Consider the following 19,441-nt stretch of genomic DNA (forward strand, 5'->3'; position numbering starts at 1 on the left):
ACTGGAAATAAATATTTCTTTTGTTAAATTTTGTTTTAAATGTTGCAACAGATTGTTGTGGTTTAACCCCAGCCAGCAACTAAGCACCAAGCAGCTGCTCACTCGCTCACTCCTCCCCTCTCCCGGTGGGATAGGGAGGAGAATCAGGAAAAAGTAAAACTCGTGGGTTGAGGTAAGAACGATTTAATAACTAAAGTAAAATAAAATGTAATACTAACAATAATAATAATAATAAAATATAATAATAATAGTAATGAAAAGGAATATAACAAAAAAAAAAAACACAGCAAAAAAATAAAAACCCAGAAAAGACAAGTGATGCACAATGCAATTGCTCACCACCCGCTGACCGATGCCCGAGCAGCAATCTGCCCCTCCCAACCAACTCTCCCCAGTTCATATACTGGGCATGACATTCTATGGTATGGAATATCCCCTTTGGATAGTTCAGGTCAGCTGTCCTGGCCATGCTCCCTCCCAGCTTCTTGTGCACCTGCTTGCTGGCAGAGCATGGGAAACTGAAAAATCCTTAACTTAGGATAAGCACTACTTAGCAACAACTAAAACGTCAGTGTTACCAACATTATTCTCACACTGAATCCAAAACACTGTACCAGCTACTAGGCAGAAAATTAACTCTATCCCAGCTGAATCCAGGACACAGATGGAAGCATAAATTTTGTCCATAAAATCTATAATGCTTTTTATCTCAACTAATTTAATTTTGGCCCCAAACCATCAAACATACTCATTTACATTCAGCATGTTCTACGGGGAGTATTCATGTACTTAAAATTAGACACGGATATGCTTCAAGTGAAAATTCAAGTCTAACAACAACTAAAGGGCTCCAAGTTCTAGTATTCAGTTCTGAGACTGACTTAAAATGCCTTCCTCACAGTCAAACCTCTTCTTTTTATTGAGCATATGAAGTATCAGAGAAGTTTTAAAAATTATTTGGTACACAGTAGAACTAGTACAAAGAGGCCTTGAAAATAAGATAGAACTTGAGTTACATTGTGGTGTTAGAACTAGATTCCTACTATCTTTTGCTGTAAAGGAAAAACTTTTTTTGTTATGGTTATACTGTATGACTTGCTTTTGGGCAACAGTTTTTAAACAGCAGTTATTAAAATTATGCCTTCATTTACTAAAAGCTTTGAAAAATATTTAGTTTCTAAGTAATAAAACTTGGGCTCTTCATGAAAACTGGAATTTTGTGAACTCTAATCAGCTATCTTAACATGAACTGTATCCTGAAGAGTATGTAAACAATGTAAACAAAGCAATTAGCAAAGAGCAAGCAGCATTAACTCCTTTTTAAGTGCTACATAAAATAACTCAAAATAATAATAGGTTAAAAAATAAATAAAATTTCTTACCTCGTCTTTTCAGAGTCACCAGGTTTGGTTTTTGGTCTTCCTCTGTTCTGATGACTTTGACCTGTAATGAGAAAAAGTATTTCAAACAAAATTATCACCACCTAAAAAAAAGGAAAAAAATGCATTCAGAACTCACATTTTGCTTTATAATTAATAGATCTTAAACACTTACAATATTGAAAACTAACACAACTGGAAAGTTTTTCAAAAAGCCACCGCTGAGTGTTACAGCATTAATTTGATATTATTTTTATGAAATAGTATAGGAATTTATTAATCCTATAAAGGGCAAAAGATACTTCAGACAAACAGAAGAACCTTAAAATTCTGTTAAGATATGATCTGACTCTATAATATTGTAACAACTATTAAAGTGGACTCCAAACTGAAGAAATCAGTATGTTATACAAAACCACAGTTGTATTCACTATTAGTTGATAACTAGAATTTTTAAAGGGAATAATAGATCACTATGGATGTTTGACTACAGAAATTTTACAGAAAGTCTGCTACTTCAGAAATACATTGCTAAAGGAGTTAAGTTCAACCCACATTAATCTTAGAAATGTAAACATATGAGTCAGATCAAGATGAATGTCCCTGATTACAAAATAAAAGTGTTTGATGATGTGGAAATACTGGATCACAAAGAGAAAAAAGAATCTATCATGTGATACTGATTAATTTCTAACTCTGAAACTTAAGTTTTTGACATTAACACAAAACTTTACTAATACACTTTACAACTTCAGAGATCTAACACTGTCGTTGATTAGTTACAGGGCTCTACAAGCAGAGTAAACAATTCGTTAGTAAAAAGGAAGAAAACATGTTTTAATACTTTATTGTAATTGGTCAAAACCAGGAAGCCATGCCATTAACTGCAAAATAATCTCTCAACCGTTTTCTGCCGAATTAAAACATAACATTAGGCATCCGAATGTGCACATGCATACTCATTATTAAGTCGAGAGGTTTTTAATTTTCAAGAATTTTAAGTTAGAACTTTACAAGACATTAATGACTCAACAGCAACAGTGACAAAGTCCACTTATGGGAGAGCTGTCTTCTAGTAACCGGACGGTTAGACAAGCAAGGCAAAAAGTATCATTTCTGGACTGGTAAAGAAGCAACAAGCAGCTGACGAATTCAGCTGCAGAACTGCTGAGCATCACATGTTGCAGGTGTTCTTTATTACACATGGTAAGTTGAAGGAGTGCAGAGCAGCAGATATTTTTGCTAGCTAAACCTAATGGATTTTACAATGCATACAGGAACGCCGCCTCCAGCCTCAGCTACCTGTTCCAAGAAGGGATAGTTCCAGCTATAATCTTTCAGAAGTAGTTTAGGAGGCAACTGTGGATTCCTAATATTGGACACAATCACACAGACAACATACAGTCCAGCACTGGGATTCAAGCTATTTGAGCACTGGAACCCAAACATAAGGTACAGCTACCTAGATCATTAAATATTGCTTGATTTATTATTATGCTTATGCTGAACTACCATAAAATCAAATTTGAAAAAATGAGTTATTAATTTTATATATAAAGTTTCAGTAACTATCTATGCTTAAAAATGTTTATTTCATGATACTCAGAGAAGTATTTTCTATAATTAGATACAAAATACTGGAAGACACTGATTGTGGAAAAATACAAATCTATGCATTTGAGTAATCTCACTCAAGCCAGTGGGATGTCTCATGTACTCATTTCTCAAGTTAAATCGTATGCCTCTGCACTTGCCTTGTGCCAGAAGTAATTTTTCATTAAGAACTACTTAATAACATAAAATTTAAATTAATCAGAACAAAAATCAAGCATCATGAAGACTGAACGTGTTCAGAACTATTTCGTGAACCATTTCTTGAAACTGTCCCATAGAAGTCTGAATAGGTGTCTGCTGAAACAGTTCATATGCATTAAAAACTCCAAAGCTACACTAATAATCATCACAAATTCCTCATAACAGAGACATTTAAATGATGGAAAACAACAATCCTTTTGAAAGCCAGGAAACACTTCAAGCATATCATCATTTAACCATTTAGAGACAGAGATATATTACCTTTTCTTCATTGTATAGGTTCCTTTCCCTTAAGGAATCAATCTATCATTCAAAACAAAATCTTAATGAAGATAAAGGAATACAAGCCTTCCCTCTCGCCATCAAAAGCAAGAATTAATCAGCCCTACTTTTTCATTGAATGATCTAATTTTAAAAGCCATTCAACAAAAATTATTTCAGAAAAATTTTCTACAGAAACTACTATTCCCATACACCACCCAACGTAAAAAGATACTACATTCAGATTTTTAAAAAATTCTTTTAAATAAAAGTAACAAGCAAATCCTGCTGAATTATAGTTAAAATACTTAAGGAGCTATATTAATTCAACAGCAAACATGATTCACTTACCCCACAAACATTTTAAAATATTAGTAGAAGTAGTATTGCTTTTGCTAGACATTCTCATTAGGAGTGAGCAAAGATACTTAACAGAAATGTACACATGCTCAAAAAAATAGTACATGCAGACAAGAACTGAAATTAAAAAGGACGGTAACTTTAAGATAAGATACAGTGTCATAAAGTTCCTTTACATTGAATCTCCTGCAAGTCTTAAGCCTTTAAGTGAACAAAGGCTAAGAAAAAGAAAGCTATTCTTCCCCACCCACAGTAAACTCGATATCAGCTAGTCATTCAGAGCGTAACTCCTCCTTTCAAATCAAAGCCAAATCAAATATTTTCTTCTACATCAGTACTGACAGAGTATGAGGGGGAGAGGAGGAGGAGGAAGAACAAAAAAAAAATCACGGAATCAGCACGGGTTTTTCTTAAATTACTATGTTCAACACAACATTTCATAGTCCTATGATCTCTTTAGCCTAGAAGAATTTTCAGTTCTCTCCCAACATTCAGCCTTTCATTATCCCTCTTCCCTCCTCAACCTCTAGAAGTCAGCTATCCTTCTGACACCCTGCCCTTTCACCAGTATCAGCAGCATAGACAGACTGCAGACACCCTGCCCTTGACCAGTATCAGCAGCACAGACAGACTGCCAACACCCTGCCCCCTGACCAACATGGGCAGCAGGATGCTGCCCACATTATTCATGTAAAGTACGGTTCTCTCAAATCCCCTACTGTTGGTGGAGCCGAGGGGCAGCACAACTCTTACCCGCATCAAAAGACATTTGCACGATTTGGTCTTGCTGCCCAGTGAGCTGGACACCAAGTACCCCTGGCAGTCCACTGGAGTCAGGGCATCACTTACAGTGCTATGTTTGCTATTGGTGATTGGGCAGGTCACCCCATGGGCGTGTTGCTGCTGATCTTTTCCACTGCCCCAATCAAACTTTGTTTTATAAAGCATCATCCGATTCCACTACTATTTGGACCACATCTTCTTGCTCAGGAAAACATCTGGATTCACTTAGCTGTCACTTGCTTCAAACTCATTCAAAATTCCCTATGGCTTCCGTGCATCTCATATTTTGCTCCTTCCCACCATCTACGCATAGTTTCTCAAAACTATTTGTCTTCCAGAGCTTGATTTCCCCTTCTAAAACCCTTCCCTGATTTATGCTTTCTGCATTAAGTTCCTTCAACACTTTATAGTTTCTTCTTTTTTTACTATCCTACCACATAACATCTTTTCAACAAATTCATCTTGACTCTTCTTTCGCAACCTTTCCCACATTTTCCATCTCCCAATAAATCCTTTATTTCTTCAAGATGTTTGCATACGTCCAAAGTCTACAAGAGCAAGATCACTCCTCCTACTGATCATTTTAAAATAATATTTTGTAATGTATCTCCACTGGTTTCCCAAAATTAAATTTTGGCACTTTGGCACCCATTCAGCTAAGTATTTAAGTACGTGAAGTCCAAAGAACAGTATGGCTGGACACCAAGGACTTCACATGGTTGCATGGTCAGGACTAGAAGGACCCACTGCCTTGGAGGTCACAACTTCAGAATACAGTGTGAGCATGCAGCTGCTCCAGATCCAGTAGGAGTATTCAAAACAAACATTATAAATAAGAAAAATTTCTGAATGTCAGGGAAATACCTTATGCTTTCTTGGTTACAGCAGGTTTAGCAGGTGATAAAAAACCCAAGCAAAATTCAGGAAAAGATTTCACTTTGAAGATCAGAACTGCTTGCACTTCACTTTCACCACAGTAAAGTAACTGTCTCTGTGGGAGTTTTGGGGGGGTGGGACTTCTCCCTATAAAACAATTGTTCTGTTGTTTTTTTTAATTAATTAAAAAAACAGACATGAACAATAAGTCACACCAACTTCTACCTCTGACAAATATTTTGTGGCCTCCTTCCTCTCTAACTGCAGGATCATTTTCTTAAGGACCTATATGGAGCTTTTAGTAATCACAAATGAATTATGAACACTGAAACTACCCACATACTTGTCAAATTTAGAACCTTTTAGATCCTATACCTGTCTCAGAAGGAGGGAAAGCATTTCTATCATGTGACTCAGCATTCTACTTTTTAGTTCCGGTTTCAATTCTGAATTCATCCATGTAGATTCAAATTATAAAAGTGTGAAGGAAAAAAGACAGAAATATAGGAGAGGAGCAGTATCTAAGTAACTGCACCCTAACAGGAAAAGAAATAAAACATGACAGCGTACTGAACACTTACTAGTGTTGTGAAAATAACACTAGATACACATTTGCTCATTAATAATGGCAACAGCAAGGGAAGAACCAACTCAGACTTGACGAATAGCAGAAATGAACTCACTTGGTGGAAACTCCAGAGACCAACCTTTGCTTTCTGTTCTTTGGATGTCAGTCACCTAATGACAAATACGTTAGTTTGGTTTTACACAGATAACAAAAAACAAATAGATATCGCTCACTAAATTTAAACAAAGAAAAAACCCAGAACACTGACATTTAAACAAAGAAATCATGATAATACAGTGTATTTTGTCCCCAATCAACAGGCAAAGAAAAATCATTTCATTATTTGCATTTGCACACTTACGCTTTTCTCCTCCAAATTCATATCAATTAATATTATTTACTAGTCTAACACATACTAGCCTTTTTCGCAGTAATGTTCATCCTTAAGGAAGAAAATTTACAGACCTACATTATGAAGATTTTCATAGCATAAAAGCAGATGAAAGTTTTCGTAAGACAGCCAAAAATCTTTAAGCACTTCTTGTGCATTCTAATGATCGCTTTGTTTTTCAACAAGTTCTAAGTTTCTTTTCCTTCCGTTTGCCCTTGTACGTTGGTTTCATTTTCCCCACTAATGAGTCATCTTTTTTTGCTGCGCCACCCTCCTGTGAAACCTGAAAGGGTTTTTTTTCCACTTGTATGTGCTAAATTGTTTTGACCTTGCTAGTAGATTCACATTATGTATCATCTTTTTTTCTATATTATATAGCTTATTTATAACACATTTTATAGGCTAAATTATAACAAACAGTTTATTAATTATCTTACAATGACAGTAAAGACAATCAGAAAGAGGTATAAATGTTTCTTTAAATTAATAATTAGTGTGAAAGAGAAGAACTGTCTGTAAACAAACTGGAGGTTGGTTATTAAATTTTTAATTCCAAGCTGTTACAGCATGACTGTCACAGTCTGCACGTGTCTAACAAAGCACACCACTGAAGAAAATTTATGCACAGGAATAGTTTACAGGCTCCCCTTGATACTGGCAATGAGATAGGCACTAAGACAGCAACAGCTGGGAAATTCCACTGACATCCAGTAGCAAAATCCACCTAAAACAAGGTAAGCACCAAAAAATCCCCCAATTCTCCACTTTTTTGGGGGTGGGTGTTTTTTAAGCAATAAAAATATATGTGCTCAGTTTGGCTGGGATGAAGTTAATTCTCCTCATAGCAGCTCATATGGTGCTGCATTTTGGATTTGTGACTAAAACAGTGTTGATAACACAGGGGTGTTTTAGCTATTGCTAGGCAGTTGCTTGCACAGTGTCAAGGCCTTTTTTGTTTCACACACGGCCGAACCAGCAAGTAGGCTGGGGGTGCATGAGAAGTTGGGAGGGGACCCAGCTGGGACAGCTGACCCCAACTGACCAAAGGGATATTCCAGACCATATGACGTCATGCTCAGCATATACAGCTGGGGGAAGAAGAAGGAAGAGGGGGGACATTTGGAGTTATGGCATCTGTCTTCCCAAGTAACCATTATGCATGATGCAGCTATGCTTTCCTGGAAATGGCTAAAGATCTCCTAGAAGTAGTGAATGAATTCCTTATTTTCCCTTGCTTGTGTGTGCAGCTTTTGCTTTGCCTGTTAAATTGTCTTTATCTCAACCCATGAGTTTTCTCACTTTTACACTTAGGATTTTCTCCACCATCCTGCTGAGGGGAGTGAGCAAGCAGCTGTGTGGGGCTGAGCTGCCTACCAGGGTTAAACCACAACAACATAGTACACCATTGCACTTTCAACAGTAAAATAACCTTTTAAAAGCCAGATTTAGAGGCTTTTGTTGGTGGATTTCTTTGGTCATCCTTCACTAACATGTATCCTTAGTTTAATTATTTTTCAGGAACAAAAATCAACCATGAAAAGAGAATGAAGTTTACTCTATTAAGCTTCTGTGATGGATGCACTTGACTCCTTGACCAAACTAGTGGTAGTTTGGTTCAGGCTCCAAAGGAAGTAAAGGCTTAGGCTGTGACCAGGCCATGAACTTCTCTAGTTCCAACCTGTTCTCTGAAAACCCACACAGGGACAGGGTGACATGGTGAGCTTTGATGTATACGAGCTTTGAAACCGGAACACCGATCATGCGATTAACACATAAATAGCAGATGGTTCTTCCAAAACTAATTTGGTCAAGGAACAAAGGAATTTGTGGGTACAAGGAGTCTCATGCTTACCTTTTCCATCGCACGTAATTTGACTACGAGCCAACCACTTTATTCCATAAATATGACAGCCTGAGCGAGCTTTTTTTGAGCTCTTCCTCCTAAGTAACTGGCAGCATGGCAATGATCTCGAGTTGGGACACCTCTCAAGGTTACTCCTCATGGCTGAGAGACCCCCTACCAACTGCAGATCTTTGGTAAGTGATCGCTATCGCGCATAACTTTGTATCACAGGGCATTAAGATCTTGTATTGGTAACTTTGAATCATTATTATACCCTCTGTGCAGTAGAGTAATAGACTGAACCTTGTCATCGGACTTCTTTAAGCCTCACTTCTACAACATCTTAATTCAATAAAACCACTTTTGCTGCTACCTTTGGCAGTGCTTCTTTAAGCAGTCTAAATCTCCCCTGCAACAGCTTCACTTTCTCGTTTAAGGCTTTCTCACCAAAAAGTTAATAAACATAATCTAGTAAAATATTTGTGCTTGTAAACAGTCTTTTAAATTGAAAGAATGAATCTAAATAATTACAAAGGGCTACTAAAATAACACAAGTCCACCTTGCATTTTGGAACTATACTACACTTGTTTTAAACACACAAGCCACACTGATATTTGAGAACCACAAACCCCTAGTTTTAAATACAATCCAGTTAAGCATACTATTCAACCAGCGTTTTTCCCATACAAAAGAAATCTGTTTACAGAGCATGAAAATAACGGCCTATAACCATGCAAATACCTTAAAATCACAATATCAGTGCAAAACAATGCTCCAGTATAGCAAAAGCCCTGTATGTGATTTAACTATGGCTAAAGCATCTTCCACTGAACTCCATTACACAAGTACACGTTAACTAAATCCCCTCCTAAAGCTAAATGAAAGCCCAGATCTGAATGCATATTGACAGGCAGGACTGGACAGTTGATTAAATCAGACATGACTTTAGTCTCACTTTCAAGAAGCCCAAAGAGACCCCTCTCCTCATCATAACATACAGCCTCCACCTTCTCATTCAAGCAATCACCTCCTTTTAAATCCAAAGTTCTGAACATAGATTTGAGAGTTAAATATTACAAGAGAAGTGTACTTGGCTGACAAAGTACACAATTATTAAAACACAGTAGCCACAAAATTTCAGCCACACCATTAAATAACACATTCCAGGACGATGTAAATCAACACACAGTCTTGTAATGCTGGCTGTAGCGTAACTTACCCTGGTATCATGTTTTTGATGACAATGATGATCTTTAGGATCAGACTGTGTTCCCTTTCTGTCTTTTTCTATTTCTTTTTGTTCTTCAGAGATTATTAAATGAGATTCTGAAGAAATGCAGTCTCTGATATGTAAAAAGAGAGAACCCGAGTTCTTCCAGTGTCAATGTCTTCCCCGTATTTAAGACACACACCATACATGTATCATGAAAAAAAAAAAAGACAAATACAGGAAGTCTACCCCTCATAGAAGTGTAATGGCATAAGCATATTTAAAGGATTTGATCAAACAGCCATTTTTTATACCTTCAAATTGCACAGTCCAAGGCTATGCAAAAATATAACACCAAAAAAAGCACCATTTTCTATAAAAGGAACAGGAACTGAATTACTGCACTTTAAAAAAAATAATAAAAATGGTAATTAAAAAAAAAAAAAAAAAATCAATCTTGCCCAATGCCACATTTTATTTGTGCAATATAGAAGGGAAACAAATTTAAGTTCCTGCAGAATTTTCAGGTTTACAAAAAGCTGTTTAGTAGTTTACTTACTGTACTGTTTCTGAATGATAGATAGCACATCACTACAGGTAGACCAATAAAAAAAAAAAATCAAAAGATCTTTCAGAAAAATGTTTTATATTAAAGTTACAGCATATATTGTAACTTAGCTGAATCCGTGATATGGAATTGCTCTCACTCTCTCTGGGCAAGGCAAAAGCACAGAATAGATGTGGTGAAAGCAAGTTTCTAAAAATTAGGATACATGTTCATTTTTATCATTGTCAAAATGCATTTGCTAGCATTCAGTTCTTCAAATCAGCTTAATCTCCTAGCGAGCTTTATATAGCAAAGTTAACACAAAAAAAACGGGTGTGATTGCACTGACATTTTCAGGCACCAAATTTCCTCAACAGTAAAGTACTTCAAGTTGGGAGGAAAAAAACCCATGAAAATGTAACTGTTTCCTGTTATTTCCAACATGGGTAAAACTTAATGCTGAAGCAAACTGCTTGGAAGTGGAACACATCTCAAGGTAGCTTATTTAGTTCCTGAAAGTCATCTTTACTCCTAGGCTGCACTCTGTTTGCAGTTCTCTTAAGTTTATTCCTTCCATTTTTATTTACTGACAATTTAAGCAATATCTATGCTATGTATTACTTAAATCTTATACTAAGCATTGCTAATTATTAAAAAAAAAACCAAAAACAAACTTGACACTTGCTTACTTTTTCTCAAGAAGCGACTTCTTTGGCTTCTGTTTATGTTGTTTAATACCTATAGAAAATTATATAGGAAGGGGAAAAAAAAACAAAAAAAAAACAACACCAAAAAGCAAAAAGGAATTAGCTAGTTTCAAAGGAAAGTTACCAATGAAGGAATTTTGCTATGTTCAAGGTAGATCTTGAAATCAGAAAAGGTTACCATTGATTTCTTCTAATGTCTTCTTTAACTTGTCATTTTGTTGAATAAGGTCCTTAAGTCCATCAAGAATATTCTTGCATAGTTCCTGAGCTCTCTCATTAGCTTCCAAAGCCAGTTCGTGTTCCCCCAGTAATGACAGCGCCTTACAGAAGTGGTAGTGACCCTACATGGGCATGAGTTTGACTTTCAAGCGTTCATTCACACAAATAAGAAAACAATTTATATCCAAAACAGCTGCAGTAGACAATACAAAATAAAATTTTATATACTCAACACCTGTTTCAAAGTTTTCAACCACTCAGCACACTGAAACAGAAAGATAATTCACTGGGAGTAGCATCGAGGCTCTGTCTTTGGAAAAGAGCAAATTTGCTTTTTCCCCTAATCTCAACTACTACTTTGCAATTTTGTAACTATCCCTTATTTACTCTTCTTTAGGCCACAAATACTGAAAAATACAAGTTGGTCATTAATCAGGATTTTTTTTATTGTAAGGACTATGTATATTCTTTTTAAAGCACTGTGATAACATAGCTACACACAACAACAAAATAAATGTTTTTTTCTGTCTTTACACATGCAGAACACCATGTAACAACACTTACAACATGTTACATCTACCTGGGTCAAACCTGTAATTAAGACTCTGGGTTATGTTGGTTTACAGTACCAACAAAAGACAATATTGAAATGTACATTGAACTAACCTTTGGCCAATTAGGCTTCAAAATAGTGGCTCTTTTTCCATCAGCAAGGGCTCTCCTTAGAGAAAGGAGGGAAAAAGAAGAGGTATTTATTATTTATACTTCAGAAAAATCTACAGATCAGATATACAAGGCACCATAAAAATACAAAGTGAATAAAAGAACAGTTCATTCACCTGTGTGAAGACATGGTCTGATAACACTTCTTAGCTGAAACTTACCTGGGTTATAATGTCACAGTCTCAAATATTTCGCCCATCAGATATTTATTCCCTCCCCCTACCTACCACGTTTTCCAGCATTTCTGCATATGTACCTACCCCTTAACTGGGTTCTAACAAAACGTTCCTTTAAAAAACAAAGCCTTAATAAAAAAGCCTGACTACCAAACTTAAAGATTTTGACAGAAATCACATTGGAGAGTAGTTACGTAATCATAGCTAGAGATTTGAGGGTGCATGTATTAACTGCTGAGCACTGAAAGACAAAAACTCCCAACTACTGAAGCCTGAAGAACATACCCATCTCTGGCTTTTTATATAGGTGTCATGGAATAACCAGAATTACAATTTTGGTCAGGTCAGAAGAGAAGCAGACTATCCCTATGGCTACAGCAGAGAACACAGAGCAGCAGCAATGGCCTCTGCTGAAACCAGTGCTGCCCAAAGCAGGCAGTTACGCAGTTTATGTATCTGAACTACAGCTGCGTGTCAGATAAGCAGGATGTAGTAAATTACAACAAAGAGCAGTCGCATACAGATTATTTCAGATGAGAAAGCTCACAAATAACTCACTCCTTTGATAGCTGGGTCATGCTGACTCAGTGAGGTCTTCAGAAAATGTCTGCAGCGAGACCTAACTTGAGAGGCCTGCAAAGGCCTATGAGGCATTAACTGTTTTACCTCCACAAAGGGAAGGAATATGGAAAAAACAGCTTGTTTCACATGAAACTGTTCATAAATTGCCTAGTCACTACCACTGTTTTTTGTAACCATTACAGCAGGAAAACTTGTACAGAGGGATCTGAAGGAGGAGGATGAGCTCTGTGGTAACAAAAGCCAGATACTAAAGAAAAGCCTGAAAAAGACAGTAATTTCAAAACAAGGAGTATGTTTTACACAACAAAATTCTTCAGAGATTTCAGGAAGAATTAATTCAGTGAAATGAAAGCAAGTTAGAACAACAACAACAACAAAAAACCCACAAAAACACCCCAAAATAAGAAAGCCCAGGTAGGAATGGCAGAATTTGGAGGTGTGGCAATACATTTTAAAAAATAAGTCATTAAAAAACCCAACAATAGAAGTAGTGATTCAAATGGGAGAAATTGCACCATATTCATATGGCAAAGGAAGCAGACACAAGGAAAAAATGCTTGAGTAAGAGACAGATAGTGGGGTACAGAACCTCAGAATACTAAGGGATTATAAAAGCAGTTGAAAAGATCAGAAAAAACTGAAGCAATTTGTCTTCTTCTCAAGCGCGTGCTGTTATTTGTTACAGTTGTTCTCTAGCGTGTGCTTCGTTTTCACCCCCCCAGTCCTTCCTCCAGTGCCACCTTTCGACAGCCTTGTGCAGTGCTAGGAAAGTTGCCCCCGACACTGTCAAAACATCACAACACGAAGCGCAGCTGCAGTGAAAGGTCCTGTCCCGTACCAAAGCCTGGGAGGGAACACGACCGCTGCCTCTCACGAGGCTCTGAAAATGGGAGGAATACACACACCTTGAGTAAAGCTATGAACACTCCAGCAGATGATCCGGAGAACACTGTATAACTGCGTAGTCCCATAATACAGTACTGCCACTACCAATAGCAGGCCATAAGCTCAGTACCGACTTTGCAAAACCTCAGGACTGAGTCATCTCAGTCTTGCTCAGCCTGAATGGCAGTCTCACCTGCCTGCAGTTTTCTTTTACTTGGTTTAACTGTGACATCAATTTCTCTAATTTGACCAGGCATCTATGGCTAATTTGTTCTACTTTGGTTTATCTTTGTGTGGTACAACCATAGATTGTGATGACATAACTGCTTGTTACTACTATTTATACAGAATGACTCCAAAATGATGATGTCCTGTAAAGAAATACAAGCCTGATACGACAGCAGAGGCCTTGAGAAGTGGAGATACAGGACGCAACAAAGGAGTACAGGCAGAAGATGTCAAGAGATGGGGCACACGCTTGGCACTGGAGACCCCATGACTTAGAAACAATTCACCAATGGTCAGTGAAAGACATGCCAAATCTGGACAAATATGACTTTAAGAGTAACAAAGAAAAAGTAATATCCATAAGAAGCACCATGTATAGTAAACTCAGATGTAACAGGGTCTTGCAGACCAACAATGACAGAGCAAAGGTGTAATACCATGTTAGCAAATGCAAAAGTGACCTCAAGTGGATCCCAGAGTGAGGAAGGACAAGCCATCAGCATGAACATCACATTCCTCATGGAAAAGGACTCATACATGCTGACAGCTCTCTAACCCCACTGCTACAGCAACGGAACTGTCAACTTAGTAGCCACACAGAGGAGCAGTGGAGGGGTGAGCACAATACCAGGAAAATGGGCAGAAATTAAAAATCATGTGGATACCAGATTTACCAGTTAATAGCAAAACATTGTTATTATTTCTTTTTATTTCAACAATTAGATCTGGACTAACAACCATTCTACCTTTAAGACTTCAATGATACTAACAATAAATTCTTGGGTTGGCTTTACATAAAAGGTATACATTCACCTTGCTCATAAACAAGATTTTTATCTTAACAGCTGGCTTAAGGAAAATAAGTCTCATACCCACACTGATCTCTTCTTCAAGAGGTTTAATAAAAATCACAATACTTACTGGTACTGAGATTTTTTTTCCTGTTGTATAACCCCCCCACCCCCAAATTTTAAATGTTATTACCATCTGTCAGCAGATACAGCTAATATTATTCATTTTTCTTAATATCAGTTTTATGAGGTAGTAACATCACAACTACTGTATACTTAAGTTTTAAAAATACTATTTTCCTAAGTATATTGCCGATTTTTAACTGCAGAACACCACAACATTTCAGATTATAAACAAAGGGTTACTTACTTGTACTGCCTTGTGAGAATTAAACAAAGAGCTCTGTTTCCATACAGAAGATGGTTTGCAGGACTTAAAAAAACAAAAAAAACCAATCAATCATGAAGAGTTAGTAATGTATATTACTTTTGAAAATCTTAAGGAGAAAAAAAAAGTAATTGTCTGCAAGCACTCTAGCACCAACAATTACATACAAGCTTCCTTGAATAGACCCATTGATTTACAAGTCAAATCACTGAGAATATTAGTTTTAATTGTGTAACAATTTGTAATATTTGGGCCCACTAATGCAACTTCAATCAATTCAAATCACTCTCAGCCTACTTTAAAAAAATAACAACAAAAAAAACACAGAAGAGAGAGAGATTTAAACTTCTTCCCCAGCTCAAAGCACATCTCAAATGGTCCACAGGTGCGGCTAGTATGTTCCCTACAATCTCAGCTTTTTTTCAAAAAAAAAAAAAAAAAAAAAGCGCAGCTAGCTTGACTGCCTGGCTGGGCAGACTGAACAGCAGTTCTAAAGAGCTGAGGCATTGTCCCCAAAATACCTAATGGAGAACGAGAGGGGGAAACTGATAAATGTAATCCAGCAACCACTTGAAAGGAAGCCAAGGGAGGATGCAGCTACTTAGGGGAAGGAGTGTGATGATGAAGCAGATGAAAGTCACACTAGGTGAATGAGAAAGAGAAGACAGTGCACAGAGCAGATGAAGGATACCCGAGCTGCTAGACATCACTGAGCTATCCTTCACCTTCCAGCAGGGTCTTAAGGACAAAGAACAATTTCTAACAAATAGCTGTAACAGCAGCTCAGCTCTACAGCCCCTGGAAACCATGAGACTTCCTTTGCTCTTTCTAAACCATGGGATTTCCTTTGCTCTTTCACTGAATTCTGCTCCTCCCTCCCCCTCATCAGGTACCCTGAGCAAAACCTTCTTAGCCTGCTCCATCATCTCAGATACAATCACTTGATGGAAGTCAGCCTACCCAACTTTTCAAGGAAGCTGAAATCAGCTTGAATTTGGGATTGAAATGTATCCTACTATGTGACACAAAATCTGAAGACATCAGCAAAATGCTAATCCTTTCAACTGCACAATTCTAAAGCTACAGACTTCAAAATGAAAAAATAAAACACTTTGCACAATCAAATTTTTATGAAAGGTGGGACTTTATGAATTTCACCATATTTCATAGGCACCAGGAATTATAAGAGCAGCATTTGCACGACTACAATGCAAGTAGCAATGGCAACAAACCAGAGTTCTGTAACTTGTTGAGATTCCGTGCAGACTATAGGAAAGGGGCAAATGCTCTACGTGCGTGTGACATAAATTCTCATTTAATCTCTATCTCCCTGCCCCTTTATAGAGCCCAGGAAAGCCTCCAAAGTCTTTCAGCAAAGAACTTTTAGGAAGAAATTAAACAAGACTTACAAAAGGAAATTAAGCCTGTTGCATACAGAGTTGCTAAGAGAAGATACCTAAAAGTAAGTATTTGTTCTTGTTCACTCGTTCTGCATCATAGCTAAGATAAGTATTTACAACAGTTGGTCATAGTGTTCTGCTGGAAGAGTATTTAGGAGGGATAACAGAAGTGGCTGTTCACACCAAATAACTTATTTCCTTTCAGGTTTACTATACTTACTGTGAGTCATTTTAGATCAACTTTAGACCCTAACAGGACTTTTGGGGCAGTAAAAGTGCAAACAACCATTAGTAACAAGAAATAAAACAGAATAAAAAACTTGTTACATAGCTTTTTTTTTAAATTGGATTATCATTTGGTTCATGCCAAATTACGCAAAATCAGGATAAATCTGAATAAACTGAATACATATTATATAACACAGTCTAGTTAACCAGTTTAGTTCTTACCAAAACTCTATGGCTTTAGTATATGACATTATAGCACGATCAAAGTTTCCTTGGGAAAATTCCTCATTTCCTTTTTGTTTCATAGATTCACTGTTCTGTGAAATCAAGAAAAAACAATTCAGTAACCACTGTAATTAAACTCATTTGCAATGAGAGGTAAAGAAAACATTTGACAAGAGGCAGCTAAGTTTTTATGCTTGTAAAAACAGAATGTTACGTATACAGTATTAGTTTTAATTTAATACTTTTAATTCATTGCAATTAAATAAGCTTAAAAGTGTACAAATGAAAATGTTATGCAGATAAGAATACAATGAACAATAATTAAAAAGCAGGACTAACTCAGAAGCTCTCCTGGGTTCCATAATATAGTCATCATCAAAAGTGAGCACGTGTCAAACAGCAAGGTAGGCTGAGTACAGCACAGCTCAACCAGTTCCCTACTCAGCGCCTTTCAGCGTAGCTCCTGAACTACAGAATTGTAGCAAGGAAGACACAGGAATTAACCAGACTTCTGTAGAAAAAAAGCCCCAACATCTACACTAAAGGAACACATGGCAAACACTTCGAGAGCGTCTTATTTCTGTGTTAAAAGGATCAAGTTGAACAATCTTCTACCAATATTAACTGCATTTCCTTGAGCTTTTGGGGGGGTGAGGAAGGGAACACTCTCCAATATACACTGGCAACGTAAACAACTGAAGTTCTGTTTATTAGGCCAGGATCTCTCAAGGTAACTATTTATGACCAGACAATTACTCACTCAAGCTTTTGAAACCTTTATCTTTAATCATTTGGTCATTTTTATAATCTTTGATCATTAAAAACTCCCCCAAAATTAACAATAAAATAAGAAAAGCACGAACACATTCTGACATCATCTCTCACCTTCCTACAGTTTTCACAGGTCACAGCTTTAAATTCTTCAACTAAATTACAATCTTCCAAAGCAACTTTAGTAATGTAACGTTTGCCTGGAGACAAAATTCAGAAAAACACAATGGGTGAAGAAGTTACCAAAGACAAGAAGTAGGGTTTATCTTCTGCTGCTAAGAATCATGCTCTGTTTTCTGACTGGAAGCAAAATTTGACATACCAACTAAATAACAGAAACAAATTAAGCAACAGAAATGTTCAAAAGAAAAGGAATTATTTATTATTGGATAAGCCCAAAATAACGGGCTGCAGACTGCAAAATGTTTAAGTACTTCCCTAATTTCAAGCAATCAGGTAAAACTCAATTGTATTTTAAGGAATTTGCATTTTTAAAGATTTGTATTTAAAAGAATTTGTAATTCAGTGCTTAACTATAAAAAGATTCTTCTCCTTACATGCAAGTTCCATTTCTACTACCCTGTTGCTTACTGCAACAGCTGAGTTAGAATGCATATATGCAAAAAGATCAGAATATGAGCCATTTAACACATGTCAAATACAGCAGGCCTGGGAGCTTTTTGTAATTTCAGCAGAAGTTCTGCTGCTAGTGTTAATATCTTACGGTAACTCCCATGAGCTACATAAGCTAATTTTTTAAATATGACTAACATCTCAATATTTTGAAAAAATCCTCTGCCAAACGTTTAACAGAAAGACCCAAACAATATTTCAGGCAACTTTCAACTTAACCCTAAGTTAAAGCCATACAGGGTGTGCATACAGCCCATAATAGACACCAAAGTGAAAAAAACGTTCTGAACTCCTGTTCAGAAACAGCATGTGCACCATGAATACTACCCACATACAGAGATTCAAGGAAGAATTGACTGGTTCAAATAAGAAAAAAAAAAAAAACAAACCCACACCACCACCACTATTTTTCCAGTCACTCCCAGAGTAGTGAAATACACACAAACATTAACTATTTGATAATTACAACACGAATTACTTTCCTCACCATTGTTTCTTCAGAAGTGGTCATACTTACATTCAGCAAAGAAAATTTCAAGATAGATCCAACCAAAATCACCAAGTTTCTCCAGCCTCTGCAGAATACTGACATCACCTGTGTATCTAACCCAATCAAGTGCATCCCCAACATCAAAGACACCCTATTTCAATCGAAGAAAAGGAAAATAAAGAAAAAATGGTAACTAATTCTACATAAAACAAGGTCTTAAAACAAAAACAACAAACACAAAACAAGCCAACAGCTCACTGGCAATATAGTGAAAGCATTCCATGTAAATATAACAACCAATACTACTGTAGCACTTAGACTATGCACTTGTTCCTGATTTGTTAGCCTTTGAAATAGACAACAGCTGACAAATATAAGTATCTGGATAACTCAAGCACAGCATAATACAGCATATTCACAAAATGAAAACAGTCATTCTTTCAACAGGAGACAGGGGAGCCATTCAAATTACAGAATTTCATTTAGAAACTTATTTTTGATGACTGCACACAAAATTGCCTCAGTGTGAAGTGACAAGCCTGATTAAAAAAAAGCAAAATTCTCCAGGCTGTTAGACATGCAGGCAGGGCTAAGACTTAATTCCATAAATCATGACTTCCCTTCTACTCAAACTAAATTTAATTGTTTGAGCTACAGAGCTTTATTTGAAGGAGAGGAATCGAGTGAAGAATGTCTGTTGCCTGGAATACTCCCACATTACCTGAGCCTACAGATTTTGAAAAATTATATAAAAACCCACATGACTAAGACACTTCACTAAAAATACATGATATTTTCTTCTAATTTCAATGTTTCTATTTTAGCTTTTGCAGTTAACCTACAGCAGGCAGCAGAAACTAGGAAGTGGGGAAAAAAGTGACAAACACAGGGAAACTAAGAACATTCACAGTCCAAAGTTTACAAGCTGAAAAATGTAACAAGTATAGTTCTACTGTACACT

General features: G+C 36.7%; 1 protein-coding gene across 1 annotated transcript in view; it reads right to left on the minus strand.

Annotated features, from left to right (window-relative positions):
• TTC3 (tetratricopeptide repeat domain 3) overlaps positions 1 to 19,441 on the minus strand; it is a 66,839-nt gene that overhangs the window by 38,672 nt on the left and 8,726 nt on the right. Inside the window, exons 7-16 of the mRNA XM_010580335.1 lie at positions 18,508 to 18,631; positions 17,472 to 17,557; positions 16,584 to 16,678; positions 14,716 to 14,778; positions 11,627 to 11,681; positions 10,920 to 11,082; positions 10,724 to 10,772; positions 9,497 to 9,620; positions 6,158 to 6,212; positions 1,383 to 1,443 (exon numbers count right to left, since the gene is read on the minus strand). Coding sequence (XP_010578637.1) covers positions 1,383 to 1,443; positions 6,158 to 6,212; positions 9,497 to 9,620; positions 10,724 to 10,772; positions 10,920 to 11,082; positions 11,627 to 11,681; positions 14,716 to 14,778; positions 16,584 to 16,678; positions 17,472 to 17,557; positions 18,508 to 18,631 — 875 coding nt within the window. The remainder of the gene's footprint in view (positions 1 to 1,382; positions 1,444 to 6,157; positions 6,213 to 9,496; positions 9,621 to 10,723; positions 10,773 to 10,919; positions 11,083 to 11,626; positions 11,682 to 14,715; positions 14,779 to 16,583; positions 16,679 to 17,471; positions 17,558 to 18,507; positions 18,632 to 19,441) is intronic.

The sequence above is a fragment of the Haliaeetus leucocephalus genome, unplaced genomic scaffold (genome assembly GCF_000737465.1).
Source record: "Haliaeetus leucocephalus isolate CR32 unplaced genomic scaffold, Haliaeetus_leucocephalus-4.0 Scaffold702, whole genome shotgun sequence".
In the NCBI taxonomy this organism is placed as follows: domain Eukaryota; kingdom Metazoa; phylum Chordata; class Aves; order Accipitriformes; family Accipitridae; genus Haliaeetus; species Haliaeetus leucocephalus.